The sequence below is a fragment of the Pleurodeles waltl genome, chromosome 10 (genome assembly GCF_031143425.1).
Source record: "Pleurodeles waltl isolate 20211129_DDA chromosome 10, aPleWal1.hap1.20221129, whole genome shotgun sequence".
NCBI lineage: Eukaryota > Metazoa > Chordata > Amphibia > Caudata > Salamandridae > Pleurodeles > Pleurodeles waltl.
The window spans coordinates 1,047,193,983-1,047,210,442 of NC_090449.1; the positions used below are offsets into that span (position 1 = coordinate 1,047,193,983).

Genomic DNA, 16,460 nt, shown 5'->3' on the forward strand with positions numbered 1-16,460 from the left:
CAGCAGAACCATTAAATACCAATTTTTATTTTGTAGAAACAAATCTCAAGATGAAACCCCTTTTTTGCCTTCAAACATAAAACTTTTCATTTTTAGGAAATGCATAACCAAACAAACACCAGCCGGCCATCACTGTCACATGGACAAGTACTTCACATGTGCATATACAGCTTCACATGCTCGTGCTACATTCATACGACATGGATGCTCGCTGCAACCCCAACGATGCCGGTAACATTCCAATACTTTTAATGGTGCTTTGCTCCAGGTATTAGTTACCAAGCAGCAACAGGAGACAATGCCACGCATACAAATACACACACGCGCAGACTAACAGATTAATGCACACAAGGCTCTTAATGGTCTCAGCTCTAGACCCATAACCTGCTCTCTTTAGCTTTGGGGCTGATCATGCACCAACTAGCATAGTGCGACCAACGGAGGTGGGCCAGAGACCGCCACAGCAGGTGTTGGAGTCACTTGAAATGATTCCGACCATACTGCATTAGTACTGTTTCACTGCCACCACAAACTGGTTGTCCTATATCGCAGCTGTTCAAAAATAAAGGTTTCAATGCTCTTCACCACAAACCCAAGCATGCAGTTCCTGGTGGGTTCGGGATCCACCGTTAAAGATCACCTTCCTAACAAGGACACCAATGCAGAAGCTGAAAATGTTTGCCATTTAACATGTATAGTCTTGTCGTGTAATTTTGGGCTGTGCCAACTCAGAATCAAGTTAAAACCCTGGCACAATGTGGTCTTAAAAGTCACAGATTTAACAACCAGGGATAATACATCCAGGCAGTGGACGACTGTCATACCCTCTTGGTTCCCCATACAACATTAACCCACCTTGGTGTCACCAAAACAGACCGTGTTTAACTTCTAACCCAGGTTTGAACTGAAAGGACAGCTGTAAGCCGTACATGTCAAGGACAACATTCTTACACCCTAATCTCAGGAGGCAAGCTTCTACCCCAGCTGCCTCCAACAAGAAGTGATCGGAGCAGGCTTTTAATCTAGGTTGAGGACCGACAAAGCAGCAGAGAACTTCTAGGAAGTCTGGGTTCTTTTAGGCAGTCACCAACACCCCACACTAACCACGGGTCTCGGATGGAATGACGACATGCATACTCCATAAGGATCTGACCCCACAATGCTGCACCTTAGATTACTTAAACATTGCCGAATCCTCACAGGTCCCACTCCCGAGTGGGCATCATTAGTTCTTAGGTGCCACAAACACTCGCACAATACAATGTCTTGCACTCAAATTACTCTATTAAACTTACTGTGAGCTTCAACCCAGTACCGGCACCACTGGTCGCACACAGGACACCAAAAGACTCGGCACACCGGTCTCACTGCAGGTACCACACCCTTCAAACCAAGCACTTCCTCAGCTTAGCATGCTACCTGTCCAATAACGCGCTTTAGTACCTCGCACTCGGGTATGAAGCGCTATGCAAGTCCAACCGCGTTCGCAAGAGAAAAGCCAACAAATTGTTATGCACATCATTTTCATTTTTCCTTGCAGTGGTCCAACCTTCATTTTAGCATAAGCAGCAAAATACATTTAAGATACTTAAAACTACCTAGTGCACAAAAGCAACAAATGCAAGTCCTTTCAAAATCAATTTTATTCCAAATCTCTTTACAAGCACAAGGGGGTTTAACGGTAACGATGGAGCTGCAGGGTGTTGCGTCTCCTCCAGGCGGCGCGACGGGAGCCTCCGATGGTGAGGTGGAACTTGTGTCCCTTGCCCAAGCCACGGCTCTTCTTGCCAGCGGAGGTGAGGCCACGCATCTCCCGGTGCTTGTGGACTGCCTTGGTGATCCATTGGATCTCTGGGTTGCGTCTGATGGCCTTGTGGAAGGTGTCAATCAGAACCACTTCGAAGAACTTGTAGGTGGAGTCCTCACCGACCCAGTAGGAGCTCAGCACTCTCAGACCTCCGCAATGGCGACCAGCACGCTCCTGCAAGGGAGGACACACGTTAGAACATGCAGATGCTCAAACCACACCAGGTCATTGGATGAACAATATGTCTGCTGTGGAAGTAACAGTGTGCTCTGGGTAAGCGAGCTCACCCCACCCCCTAAAAAGCATTTCCTTTGTCTCTAGTGCCTTTGCTACTAAAAAAATACAATCTGCTTCAAATAGTTTGGTGCTGTGAAGAGAAGCAAAACTAAAATCATGAAGAACCAGAGGATTTCCCAGATAACTATTACCTTTATCACACCTGCTGTTATGTGGAATAAAACCAAGATACTGTTTAGGGGGAATTGGACAGTTTAAAGCCTCGTGGTATTTTGTAAGCACAAAGGTACAGATGGAAGAGATGATGGAGCACATGTACCTGAGACAACAGAGCCTTAAGTGCCCCGAGCAGGGTGGCTCGAGTAAAGAACGCCAGTGCAACAGACTAAATTAGATTTCTATATACAGACTAAATCTATAGGCAGTAGAAATGGAATTCAAAAATAGGGTTTAAAAGCCTTCAAAGTTCAGCGGGCTTGAACCACAATTCAGAGACGCCCAGAAGCAAAGATTTTTTGTAAAACTAAAATGGCTCTAGACAAATATTACAGACTTGCACTGCTCCCTCTTTACACAGAAATAACCTTCTTACCTCAGCCACGGACTGAAGGCTGCGGGCAAACTTGATCTGGTTGACGCCATGGTGCACAGGTTTGCCATAGGTGGCTCCCTTGGGGACAGGACGCTTACGGCCACCACGGCGAACACGGACACGATAGATCACGTAACCTGCAGAGGAAGAAAAGTGCCAGATGCATTAATGAAAATATTGCTGCCAGTTTGAAAGAGTAAATACTTGCAGACTACGAGGTTTTACGTTCATAGTGCCCGCACCTATTGAACAGCATCTATGCGCTACACCACTCGCATTAAAAACACAAAAATAAAAAATAAAATTAAAAAAATATTGGAAACCATGCAGTTAAGGCTAACCCTAGCCTCATAGAAAGTTTGGCTCAAAAGAAACAATCCTTTAAAAACAAGAGGTTCCTTTAGCAGTATGCGGGCAATTGGATTACACTGAGCATCTTCTCGATGCACCTCTGACAATGATCATCGTAGATACAAGGGAACAGTGAAAACGCCACCAACGACCGCCTTCTGACCGAGTCAAACAGTTGGTGAGAGATACACTAAGATGCACTTTACACATAGTTGGAGTTTTATCCAAGGTGAGTCACTGGTGCAGGGAAACCCACTGCTCTGAAACTGGCAAGGGGTCCAAGAGTGACACTCGAGGTAAAGTACACTACGGCCCTGTGGATTTAACCTGCAGCCATCACTTCAGCCAGGATAGCCCCTACATTTTCAAATTAATACAGAAGCTAAAATGCTTTCTAGATCGCACGGTGCCTTATGAAGCCTGAGAAATAGTCAAAACTTTATAAAAAAAAAAGTTTTCCCTTTCAGTTCCCAAAGCCTCGCATCTCCTTGCTATTTCACATTTACTATATTGCTTCAAGTTTTTAGGGCTGACTTGAACAAGCACTAGAAGGCCAAAGGGTGGGTCTTTCTGCCATGTACCACAGCATGCAGAGATTGGCACACATTTGCTGTTGCGGTGGTGGTAACATCAGTGGGGCGAAGTCATAACAGTGTTGGAAATAGTGGTAGTGTTTATTGGTGTTGGTGGCAATGGCTCGCTCTACAGTAATAAGCATTTTAAAAGATCTAATGCGGCAAACCCCACCAAAAACTAAACAAGATTGCCTTCTATGTAAAATGTATGTATGTGGCAAAGAACTGAACGTTTGAGGAGTATTAGTCAGATGTAAAACTGTTCCTCATTCACTGCAATGCAAGTACTCCAGGAGAAAAGGAGCAGTATTCCTAGGTGAAGCCAAATTCCTATGAAATGCATATTTCAAAAAATTGTTAAACCAGGTCATACAACCGACTGCTGCCTTGGTTCACCCTGAATTTCTTTCTGCAAATTAAGTTTTTAACCAATGCCACTAAAGTTACCATGTAAAAGTTTACAACTGGGAGTTTATGCGCAACTTCTAGGTGGTCAAAGGGATCTTCCTCATATGAGAACCTTAAAAATCCATTCTTTGTACAACAAGCTATCTACTCCTTGGAGTACTTATTTCTCAGGCCTCAGAGCCTGAATCTTCCTTCGAGCTTCGTGAATAAATATGTGCAAGAAAACAAGAAAAAAAAAAAAAAAACTAGTGTTCTAGTTGGAACACATATTCCGAGCATGTCATCAAATCTACCCTAGTGCACCGGCCCCCTCCCCCCCAACAGTAGTGGCCATAGATTTCTAGAGAACAGACACCCTGAGTATTAAAGTATGGTGGCAATATGTAAAAAATGGGTCACAAAGTCTGCAAATTATAATTTTAAAGATTTGCATGTCAAATTTACCACTGTGACTGGGTCAGTAACCAGACAAGGCAGAACTACGATTGCCACAAGAATGTTTAATAAAAAAAAGTGGTTTCTTGTAGCATTCTGAGTGAAACAAGTAACCACCACGTAACCCAAAGAAAGAGTAAAAACAAATCTCTGAACTGCCAGCATAGGGAGCAAGCCACTCCCCTGCACTCCACATAGTTAGTAGCACTGGTCGACCTCCAGTAATACTAGGTAAAATAAAAGCATTTGTTGGTTAGCATTGCCAGGTGGTAGATTCAACACAGTAACAACCCGTACACAAGTCAGCAAAACAGTCGTTATCTGGCAAACCTTACTTTCAACCCCACTTCTCATATGCGGACCTTAACAAGCGAGTCCGGTCGAGACAAAAGTAGCTACAACAAGTTGTCTCACCAAACACAGCCCCGACCGCCAAAGGTCATCACACCTAAACCAGCGACCTGGTGCGTGCAAAGGGCTGTGAAGCAAGGGCAGGAAATGTAAGTGCGATACTGGGGTGCAGGTGTTGTCGCATGCTCACTCATCCCGCCTCCCACCAATACTGATGCATTCACATAATGCTTGGTTTCTCTCAAAGACCCACACCCCCTGCGACATAGGTCAATGTCCAGGCGTACGAGGCCAGAAGGCCGAGAGCAGGGTCTAGGCAAGTAGAGTTAAAGCCCCCCGTGACCTCCGGCTCATGCGGCCGCTCCTTCTAGCGACAAACAGAAGAAAGTGATCTGGGTGACAGACAACGGCATACAGAACCACTGCCATAGGACAGTGGTCTTCAAACTGGTTTTAAAGGCACCACCCACCAATGTAAAAAAAAAAAAAAATTGGGGCCCGCCAGAATTTCACAACTATTCTATTAAATTGGCAGTGTGTAATCCTGACTATACGTATTTGAACATTGCAATTAAGTTTCAATCACCCCTTTTGAAAATGCAATCAAATACACGATTGCAAAACATACTATTTTGGTTAGTTAGGTCTTACTATCAAGTAAAAGTATCAAAAAAATGATTCTCAGAAAATCAGGCGAAGCATTAAGGAATATTTGGAGTCCTTTCCATTTCGACAGATGCTCCCAGCTAGCTAGAATTTACAGAAGATGTTACTGATGGCCTATTACTGTTATCAGCAGATTGCTTCTTTTGTGCAGAGCCCTGGCGACCCCCCCTCCTTGGGGGAGGATCCGCCCAGTTACAAGACCCTACCATAAGAGCTCAACTCCAGCCAAAGGAGTACACTTACTTCCACATTGAAGCAACCACTCCAAGGACACCTGGATCCTGAAACTGCCAACTGACCTCGTACTCGGGGCTTTGCACTCAAGTGACCAACCAACCCACGAAGAGTGCGCCACATCCCATCCAGTACATCACTCCATGGAAAATGGGCATGTGCACTAAGAACTGGTTGCGAAAGAACATTTTTGGTGATGGTCAGAATAGACTGGGCCAAATTCCCTTCACCCACCAAAGCAGGTGCCATGCAGGACTCGAGAATGCCTGCTCGTTTAAAGTAGACGATTTCCCGATGGTCCGCTGATCTCATTTCTTGTAAAACACCACAGATCTGAGACCTGATTCACCCCGAGTGAAGACTGGACCGAAGCATAACCTGTGTGGCTATCTGGAGAACACTACTGAGCAGGCCAGCTTCCCGATTTCTCAGTGCCCACCTGTCGGGCCTGCGTACTGAAACTACTTACGGGAAACTCTACAAAACACTAACATTAAAGGGCATGACCGCCCTAGAGCCACCGAACGATGGGAAACGGTGCCTTGCCTGGCGGGCTGTGCTTTCTCTTCTCACAAGTCACAAACCCATCCCTGCCCAACAAATATGAGCCACTTCCAACTGTACTGATATTCTGTACTGGCAGCGCTTCCCAAATGTCCCACCTTTTCCACAGCGCTTCCCAAATGCCCCACCTTTTCCACACACTGCAGCTGTTCAGAGGCTCCCAAAAGCCAGTCTTTCAACTTGCTTGCCTCCCTTCCACCATTACTAAGCACCACCCCTTCCACACAAGATACCAAACACAAGTATGTCCTTGCTTGGCTGGTCTCAAGCTTTGCTGCTGCTCTCAGCTTGCACACACCCGGCAGCTTGGCATCACTGCACGCACAAGAGCAATTCTGAAAGGCTCTGCAATGCCAAACCAATAGCAGATTGCACACAATATAAGTGCCAGTAACTGAACATGGGTAGAAATGCAAACATCACATAATGTGCCCCTGCGACAGGTAAACTTAACAAGCATTTCTAAAAAGTGCAAGAAGCATGCGAAATACCCCTAAACGAATTACATATGAAATTAAGTCACGGTATAAACCATACGTGCAGATGCGCAGAGTGAAGAAACCCACTTGCAATTAATGTAGAAAGCAAGTTTTTTTTTTTTTTTTTTTAAATGTGGTAAATCCATTCAGTAGTTTAAAATATAAGCAAATTAAAGCTCAATGCTGGATTGAAAGGGTAACACTTGTATACTGTGCCAGTTTAAAAAGTGATTTGTTAACTTGCTTATAACTTTGCTCGGTTTGACAAATATGCCTGAAGTATGACATACACTGAATACATTATCAATTGATAATACATTTGCGCAGGTGAGCGCAGGAGGGTTTAACAAAAAGGAAGGGTGCTCATTCATCTGCCCTACACTGTGCGATGATTCTGCACAGAGCTGGTCATTTTCTATTGGTGGGCCAAACTAACCATAAGGACCGGACAGTTAAACACTCGGAACTGTCAATTCAATTACCATTTGCTTATAACTGTGGCACTGGATCAATCTCTGCAAAGATTAGCAACTAGTTAAGAAAAGTAAATTATATTCTGACGATCCGATTTGGAGGAGGAGTGGGTTGGAATGTTAATTTCCTAATATTTTTGACAGTTTGATTCAACTGTATGCAATCCGACAGGACTTCAGAACGTTTAGCCTCCTATTAGCATTTGTTTACGCCCTCCAGGGTCCACCATGGCATGGCCAAAAATAATGCTCATTTGCCAACATTAGCACTGTGCTGACTGTACATGAAATTTGACAGAAGCCTGTACGGTTTGTTTTTTTGATGCATTCGTCAAGTTTTAGGCCAATCTAAATGAGGAAGGAGAAAACATTCAGGTGTTTATAACTTTATATGTTGATGAATCTGCATCAAACGTGGCATTCAGTTAGCAATGTACACCCCAGTGCACGTATTTTAGGTTTTGTGCAGATCCAAAGGAAGCCAAACAAAGCCACAACTCGCTCCAAACTCTGGTGCGCGCGCTTTAAACGGTGTATGGTTAAGAAGCCTAGCACTATGTCCTTCCCAAACAAATCCGCACAACACTGCTCTGCAGTGCTGTTATGGCCATCAGAAAGTTTGATTTCTAAACGTTTATACTCCTTTTATCCAATGAACGTTACTATTTTCATTTCGGGGAGTAATTCCCTCGGCAAAGGCAGCCCTAGCCCAAGCATGTTGAGTATCTGCTCTTTATTTGCCACTGTTGAGTGTGGAAAGGGCTATGACTCGAGTGCATGATGAAGCCACTCATCTATCAACAAGGGTAATAGCACAGAACACACTGCAGGCCCATCGGATTTTGATTAAATTAAACCAGATTATAAGAGGCCAAAATTTGTTCACAGGGAGGAAAAAAAAAAACTGCACACAATATGGAGGTGCCTTGTGGCTATGGAGGGTGTCACGTTGTGGTAACGGGGTCCGAATCAACAAACGCCAATTGCTGTACTTCAGTAACTTGGGATGTGGCCTGTTGCACTGCTGCATTGTGCGACTACCTTAAATAGAACAATTACTCTAAGTAACGTGATTAGGAAACCTTTGCTTTCACTGCCATAACAAATACATAGTAAATGATAGTGTACGACTGTTTTTATTGCACAACATGGTGGTATTTATATATAAAAATTCACAGGGAACTCCGAAATGTGGCTCTTCACCATGACCGAGCCTGATCACGCTGGTGAGCTTTACTATTGTATTGAGTCAACATTCCATTAATGAAAACTTCAAATATCTAATCTGAATCAGCGCCCATCGTTACCTGCAAACATTTGCAATGCAACAGGTGTCGCATTTGCTTGAGTTAGACCTATTGGCGTTGTAATTTCATAACTTAACTTCTCTACAATAAATTGGTCACCCCTGCTTCATAATTTGGTCTTTCCCTGCCACATAATTTCAGTATCCCAGCATACAACTAACACACTTCTTCCTCTTATCGGCAGCCAAAAATGAAAATGTTGCCATTTAGCATCCTAATTTAAGTCTGCATTGCTAATTCCAATAGAATACCACTTTCACTACCCCAGAGTTGCTGGCTAACTTAATTCCCAAAACAAGACAGCCACGAAGGAGTAACGAGAGGAATAAATAGAAGGGTCTACGAGAAATATCAAGGGTCTACGAGAAATATCAAGGGTCTTCAAACAGTCATAGTGTAATAAGGATGTTATGTTGCCTTGAATCAGTCATAACTATAATGGAGAGATTAATAAAACGTACACAATCATCACGTAACCTAATAAAAACCTTTATCAAAAATAAAGTGTTGGCATTAGATTGTAATGCTTAGAACAGCCCCTAGAGGGCACCGCAATGAAAAGAGCATAAGAAACATGGTCATGTACCCATAGAGTTGCCCCTAGCCGCATGAAAAGAAAATGTCAGAAAGTAATGCATTGTAACTATATATTTAACCCCCAGAGGGCATAAGGCATCACACTTTTTTAGGGCTAGCAGGCCTACTGCAATGAAATTACAAACAAGGTATTTAAAAAACACTAGCTACTCCCAGCTGGAAAACAAAAGTTACAACAATGACTGAATGGTGGGAGGGCTGGTTATTTTGGGGTCCCCACTAACCTGGAGTGTGGACCCAGAGATAATGTAGACAGAAATAGCACATTGTGGTGAATGTTTTGAAGGTGGTCCCATTGTCCCATGACCACCACAGGCTGAGTTATGTACAAAAATACATTGTAAAAGTAGTGCCCTGCAAAGCATTATGGGCGAGTTTTCGTGCCTGCGAATACTGTAGTATGTTTACTAATGCTCAGAACAGCCCCTAGAGGACATAACAATAAAAATAGCACTTAGAAGAAACATGGTCATGTAACCATGTAGTTAGGCCCTAGAGGGTATAACCACATGAAAAGAAAATGGCAGAAAGTAAATCAGTAACCATATTTAGTACCTTACACATTTTCTGAGCCAACGAACTTACTCCAATGATATTACAAACTATACAAACTAGGCCCTTAAAACACAAACTACTCCCAGCTGCAAAACAAAAGTTCCAGCCATGAGAGACCTTTCACCTCTTTAGAGTGAACTGCCTAAAAAAATAAACATACCACTTAAAAAAAAAAAAGTCACAAAGTGACGATCCCAATATTAGAACAGGGGTTGTAAATAACCATGCAGTGTAAAACTGACATGTCAATCAAACCTTCTCACAACTACGCATAGAGACAGGTAGTGGACAACTTAGTCTCTAGCCCAACGAGCCAGGCAATGGACAACCATTTAACCTTGAACCACATAGTTAATAACTCAGGACAGTCATGCAAGTTGCTCAATCATCAAATGAAAGATTGTCTGATAGCAAAAGTGGGCAGCTTAATGACAAACAAAGCCCCAACTTTAAGGCTGTTGTTGTACATTTAATGTACAATTACCATAGATCAAAACCCTGCTCTATATTGTCACTGTAATTTCATTGCAAAGTATTTCTTAAGACTGCTATGCATTTATCAAATAAAAAAATTTATACATCTACAAACACCCTGAAATGTGTTATAATCAGACAACACTTCCAACTTTTCCAACCCGTTGCATATCAGGTGCGTATTTTCTTTGAGAGTTTTGGCGACTCAGTTTTCCATTACAGCCTAAGTACTCAACAGGAATGACAGTCAGAGGGTTAATATTTAATTTTCTTAAATTGTTCCTAAACATATGTGGGAGATTGGTGATGTTACCAGGGGTGTGGAATTCCTATAGCCTGACGCCCAAGACATTGTTTGGGGTCAAGGACAACAAGATTTATTGCTTATTTTGTCCTTGTGTCAAGTAGGCCCCAACCCCCTGCAGCACCAACCCTTTAGCTGAGAGTTTACTGTAAAACATTATGGAGCAGGGAATGGCAGTCTGTGGTTTAGGTAATATTTGTGTCCACGTGTTAATGCTGTTCGTGTGGCTCATTAATTAGCCTTTACTATTAGGGTGAGCGCACTAAGGAAATGTTAGAAGCTCGGACTGCATTACTGACAGGGTTCCAATATAAAAATCAATACGTTTCCAAAGTTTAAAAACAACAAGCTACATATAATGCTCCCAGAATGCTCTGATTACATGCAAATATTAGCAGATGCTGAAAGCAAGATTAATGATTCTTTGCTTTCAAAATAAAATATCCCTACAAAACTTAAACTAGGAAAAAATATTTTGCTAACTTACTGTGAAATGTTAGGCACCACTTCTTTGAAGCATCATTTAGTAAAATATTCATCAAATTAGTGTAACCAGTTTCAACATAATTATTGGAAATATTAAAATAAACAAGCATTGCCAAACCCAATAGGTCTAAAATTGGTGGCCAGCCTTTTGGTTTCAACTTGATTTTTGTAAAACATTGTTCTGGGAGCTGCCGGCCATCACCATTTTAACAAACATTAACAAAAAGCAAAACCTTTATTTTTAAAACTCAAAATGCACACACTGCCACAGTAGTTTCTGGCACTGAACAAAACTATAGTGTGCTGATACACTACTATTGAATGATAAGTATGCTGTCCAGTGAAGCCAGCAGATGGAGAGATAAAATTGTAATAATTACGAAAGATCTTGGTTAACACCAGACCAAATGAGATGCCAAATCCGTAATGTCAAACATGCACCAGTGGTATGTGTCCTTGTGTTAGTGTAGATTTGTGGCTTTTACGAATATCACAAGAATTGACATTAATAGGCCAGGAAATTGTACTCCTAAAAAATATTTGTGAACTCCATTTTAGCACAAGCAAATATGCGTGTGTACATTTGCTCATGCAAAGTTTGAGCAAGTTTACAAGTTCACTTTCCCTCCAACCACTTTTTGGTCCTTTTTTACAACCCTGGAAGATGTTGAACTTCTGCCCTTGTCAAGGAAAAAATTGCCAACCTTTTCCAATATCGAAAAAGTTTAAAGAGCTGCTGAAAACCACTAAAACAGCTGCTGAAAACCACTGAAACATACAAGTTATTAGGTATGCAATATACTCAAAAGGGCACTCAAGCCCGGGATCTATTTCGTACTGCTACCTCCAGTCCAAGTATGTAGATCTGCGGAAGGGTGGCAAAATAAGGGAAATGCTAGTCTTGAAGCCCTACTACAGTATGAGGCCCTGACATAACCAGAGAGGCTAATATCATAGCTCTTACACAACAATATGGCTGCCATATTGTTACCGCACGACATGACACCAATGGGACAAGTGGATTTTGTTACAGGACAAGCAGATTTATGAAGCAACCTGTCAAATGGACAAGTACATATTTTATTAAATTCCACACCCCTGTGTTACTATTATTTAATAATGAATTTAGACTTAACTCTTACGGTTAGGTATGCCATTTAGTACCAGGATACCAGAGACACTGCCCGGATTAGGACGGTTAAAAACAAAAGTAAGCCGTGCAGTAATACACAGGCTCCGTTCAACTAAAATAATAATTGTGATATGTTGTGTACTTAGTGCATGCGTCTATTTCTTAGACATTGCAGTTCGGCTTGGATCCTGTCTGCATGTAGCAAGCTCATTTTGTTGGTCATTCAGTTTAACTTTGCTTTGACCACTTCCCAAAAAAAAAAACACGCGAAAGCTCTCAGACAACAAGAAAGTCTGAAAGGGGATATTTTACATGAACATGAGAAAGAGAAAAATAATAATCACGCACCTTGTTTGGCCTTGTAACCTGCCCTGCGAGCCTTGTCTGGGCGGGTGGGACGGGGTGCCCGGTGCAGAGCAGACAGCTGGCGGTACTGCCAGCAGCGGACACGCAGGAGGAAACGCATGACGTCCGACTGCTTCTTCCTCCATAGCTCCTGCATATATTTGTAGGCACCCATCCTGGATTCTTCTGTTACAAAAATAAGGGTTAGTTAAACTGTGAACGTTTATGTGCTGAAATGGCAACTCAACATAAAAAGCTGCCATTATTTATCAAATAAAGAACTAATGGTAGTTACATAAGTAAAGTAACTTTCAGTGTAGCACTAGGAACATGTAAGTGGTCAGGTCCTTCCAAAACATCAAGTATTAGGACACTCAAAAGTATGATAAAGTCGTAGTGAGCCAAAGGATGCTGCATGAATGTGTTCTCGTTGTGGCTGGGCAGCATTACACTTTACTGCCCGGCACCCACGAGTCCACTCAAAGGCGCGTTAGATTGAATTATAGAAAATACATTCCAAAGACTGAACCTACCAACTTTGCATTCTACCCACACGTTGTACATTTAGAATACCTAATGTAATTAGTCCCCCATATCCATACAGGATAACTTCGGAAATTCAATTGTTTAGGTTTCCAGAGTACCCCATGTGCTTTTTATGGACTACAGTAGCACAAAAGCTGCACCGCAGCGACACGGCACGTTGCATGTAAACACTGTCACACAGTAAGCTAGTTTATTAGTGTGTGGTAGGCTCTCAATGGAATACCAAACTATGAACTTGACCACTTATGGCAAAGGGGGAACATGTCATCAGCAAGGTATAGATAGGATCACTCACAAGACACGTGCACACGCCAATTATATTTATGAGAAATACTTCCTAATTAAAATAAAATAAAACGTATATGTTCCCATCTGTTAAAATATATATCCTTAAAATATAAAAGGGGAGGCAATTTTCCAAAACCGTAAAGGTGCCCCTCTTGTATAACACCGGGGACTCGATAACCCAAAGCACAAGAAGTGTCAGGCCAGCCAATCCTTCGCACTTAAAGCTGCTTCAAGGCACTAGGTCATGTATGACATTGAACATTTTAACCAGTCAAATTTATAATGAAACAGTGCAAGCTCAACGTGAATACCTACACGTGGAGGCACCGGGCAAGGCTAAAAGCCGTAACATGGAAAATGTTGGTGGCCAAAACGAGAACGGTTATTGGGCACACATGACATCAGGGGAGGGTGTCACCTGGAAAATGTATACGGAACACAATAACCGGCGAAGAATTGCCGTACACACTGAGCTCACGCAGACAAACTCGTGATTTTTTTTTATTTAACTCAGCTACAACAGTCCCGGACTTTTGCAGTCAACCCAAACGGATACAAAGCTTTACGCCCCGGCTGCACAAAACCACCCTGCCCTGCTTCTATCGGACGCGCTGGCATGGTGTCCAAGCAGTGCACAACATCAATTTCTAGGTCTCGATGAGTGATCATTTGGACGGATTGAGAAGGATTACTCGGCGACCATAGCACAAACCCTCCATTACCTTAGGCTCGCCAGCCGGAAAGGAAGAGATTCTTTCCCAGGGTGCCATATGATGACGAAGTTCCGTCACTTCCGGTTAGGGAGGTGGGAAATGTAGTCTTAATGAAACATGAGAGCAAGATACAACATAGCTGTGGCGCCGACAACAATGCGCTATAGGAGTGCGTGGGCCAGGCCATGATGAACTTCGTGGCCCTAAAAACATCAGTTACCGAAGGTGAACAGACCCAGACCGTCGTATGATAGCGGGGGGACCCCCGTTGCGTTTCAAGCCTCGCTTTGAATTTGTCTACATACGTATAAAGCGAGAAGATTTTGGTGCTAGTGATGTAATGGACATAGAGAAAGGACTTTAACAAAGCCTAAATGCAAAAATAATGCGGCCATCTTGGAAAGGGAGAGTCGTGTTGTTTATCATGGAACTAAAGTTGCGTGTTTTGATGTTATTCTAGGAGATCGAGAGAATTTGGCACGATTATTGTATCCCCACTTCATTTTTGAAGTTCATGCTGTGTCATATTTCCGTTTGATATTCTTCGATGTTCTTTTTTTCTATATTGCGCGGCTCCCCAGCTCTGCCTCTATTCCCCGAGTTGTCTCTTTTCTATGTCTGCGCTGTCAGTGTGTAAATCCCTCATCCGACCGGGCAGTCAGTTGCAGAACTGACCGAGGCGTAGGTGTCCTGTGCCGCTGGTTGGTTGGCACAGCGCCTGGACAGGAGGTAGGTGTGTTTTCACTTTCAGCAGCTGCCAGGAAAAGAGGGGTGTATTTGACTGAGCACAAATACATATTTATTTATGAATATTTAGGGTCAGAAAGTTATCTGTGTGTCCAGAGTTACGCATTCGGTAATCAGTTAAAAGGAATTCAGAGGTAAAGCAGAAGATCTAAGCTGATCAAGGGAAAAAGAGTATACTTTAGAGCGGTGATTCCCAAACTGTGCTCCAGGGACCCCTGGGGGGGGTCTGTGAAACTTACTCAGGAAGGTGTCGACTGCTTAGAAAATTAATTAATATGAACAGATTAATAAAGCGTATATAAATAGTGGCTAAATGTACAATTGAAAACTTTAAACCGTACTGTAAATGTCAAGGAATTCGAAATTGGAGGATACAAATGTAATTAGTATCCCACATTGATTTGTGTGCGCAGTGCAGGTGCATCAAACAGGATATAGTGTGAACAATGTGTGGGTTCAATTCGTTGTAGAAAAGTTCAAACTTTCTTATTAAAAATTTTATTTCTTTTTATTTTGTGTGCAAATTTTATGTCAAGACCGGAGGCTCTTATTATGCTTATTTTCTTGCTTTAATTTAAACCGCAGCACAGTCAAGAGAGAAAATCACCAATCCCAAAAAGGCAAGAGAAATCCTTAGCCAATGGGAGCAATACGATGAACACCATGAACCAATCAGATCATGACAAAGCTAATATATACCTATCTAAACCGCAAGCAGTCCTCTTTTCTTGCTGCTCGCGGTCAAGATAAGTATATATTTTCTGTATGTGCTCTTAATATGTATGGTGCATGTTATCTTTAACGTTTAATGGAGTTGTTGACACTTGTATTGTGCTAGTATTCTATTTGTTATTCTTTCTACTGTATCGCGCTTTGACGCGTGTTTTTCCCTCCCCCCTGCACACCGTTACTGGTGGTGTCTTCCTGGCCCTCACGTTCGAAAGCCTTCTTCAGAAACGTTTTTCTTCTTGGCGTCTGACTCTCCAACGGTTTTTCCTGTCAATGTCTCTTCACTATTGTGCTCGATGGCCTCAGCCAACGCTTCACTTGCCGTCTGTGGCGTTGCTCAGTTCTCCCTTCCGCATTTTTTCCTCAGAGGGGCACGGCCTTGTTTAGAACAAGCCAGCTTGGAGTTTTTCCTCATGGTAACCCTTTTCTAGTCTGGTTTTTGCTTCTGTTGTTCGTATTTCAGTGAAAACAGAGAGTTTTCTTATGCTTTCCAAAGCAATGACAGTGAGGAGGAGTTTAAAATAATTTAAATTATTTCATTCAGTCTTCAGTTGCCAAAGCAGTCTCATTATCCATGAACAGGGTCACTAAAAACCTAGAAAATTCAGTTTTATCCATGATGTCCCAATCTAAATTGGCCCTATCTGTGGGGGAAAGCAGAAAGTGCAAAGCCATGGTGGCTCCCAATACTCAACAACAGACTAAAAAATCTGCACTTCTGGAAGGTGAGTCTAACTCACACGAGATTGAGGACGAAGTTCCTCACAGACCTCCACCCAAGGATGGGAAAGTTTTTCAGGAGGAAAAAGTAAAAGAAAAAATATACACTTCGATAATGGTGCACAAAAGATTGTGATTTCTTCCATTCAGGATACTGATGATGATGATGTTGACCCTGATTCTGACAATACTTACAATGCCGATTTAGACATCTCAGATTTCTGGTCTGGCCCTCCTCCTAAAAAAAACAAAGTTGGTGGTTTTTAATGATCCACCAGAGTCCAAATCTCTTTTAGACTTGAAGGGTAATCCCATGTTTGATCCAAGGCTTATTCACCACCCTAA

General features: G+C 42.5%; 2 protein-coding genes across 5 annotated transcripts in view; one reads left to right on the forward strand and one right to left on the reverse strand.

Annotated features, from left to right (window-relative positions):
- NKIRAS1 (NFKB inhibitor interacting Ras like 1) overlaps positions 1–16,460 on the forward strand; it is an 84,329-nt gene that overhangs the window by 15,257 nt on the left and 52,612 nt on the right. For 2 of the 4 annotated variants that reach the window (XM_069212043.1, XM_069212041.1), the window contains exon 1: positions 14,352–14,648. The exons of 1 other annotated variant lie outside the window; for it this stretch is intronic. The gene's annotated coding sequence lies outside the window, so the exon portion shown is untranslated. Of the gene's footprint in view, positions 1–14,042; positions 14,145–14,351; positions 14,649–16,460 lie in introns of those variants that run through there. One more of the 4 variants, XM_069212044.1, reaches the window with a different exon arrangement.
- On the reverse strand, positions 1,626–14,060 carry RPL15 (ribosomal protein L15). Its single transcript, XM_069212040.1, has 4 exons — positions 13,929–14,060; positions 12,376–12,558; positions 2,637–2,773; positions 1,626–1,981 (listed from the first exon to the last, which is right to left on the reverse strand). The coding sequence occupies exons 2-4, from the start codon at positions 12,545–12,547 to the stop codon at positions 1,676–1,678; spliced, it is 615 nt and encodes a 204-aa protein (XP_069068141.1). The 5' UTR covers positions 12,548–12,558; positions 13,929–14,060; the 3' UTR covers positions 1,626–1,675.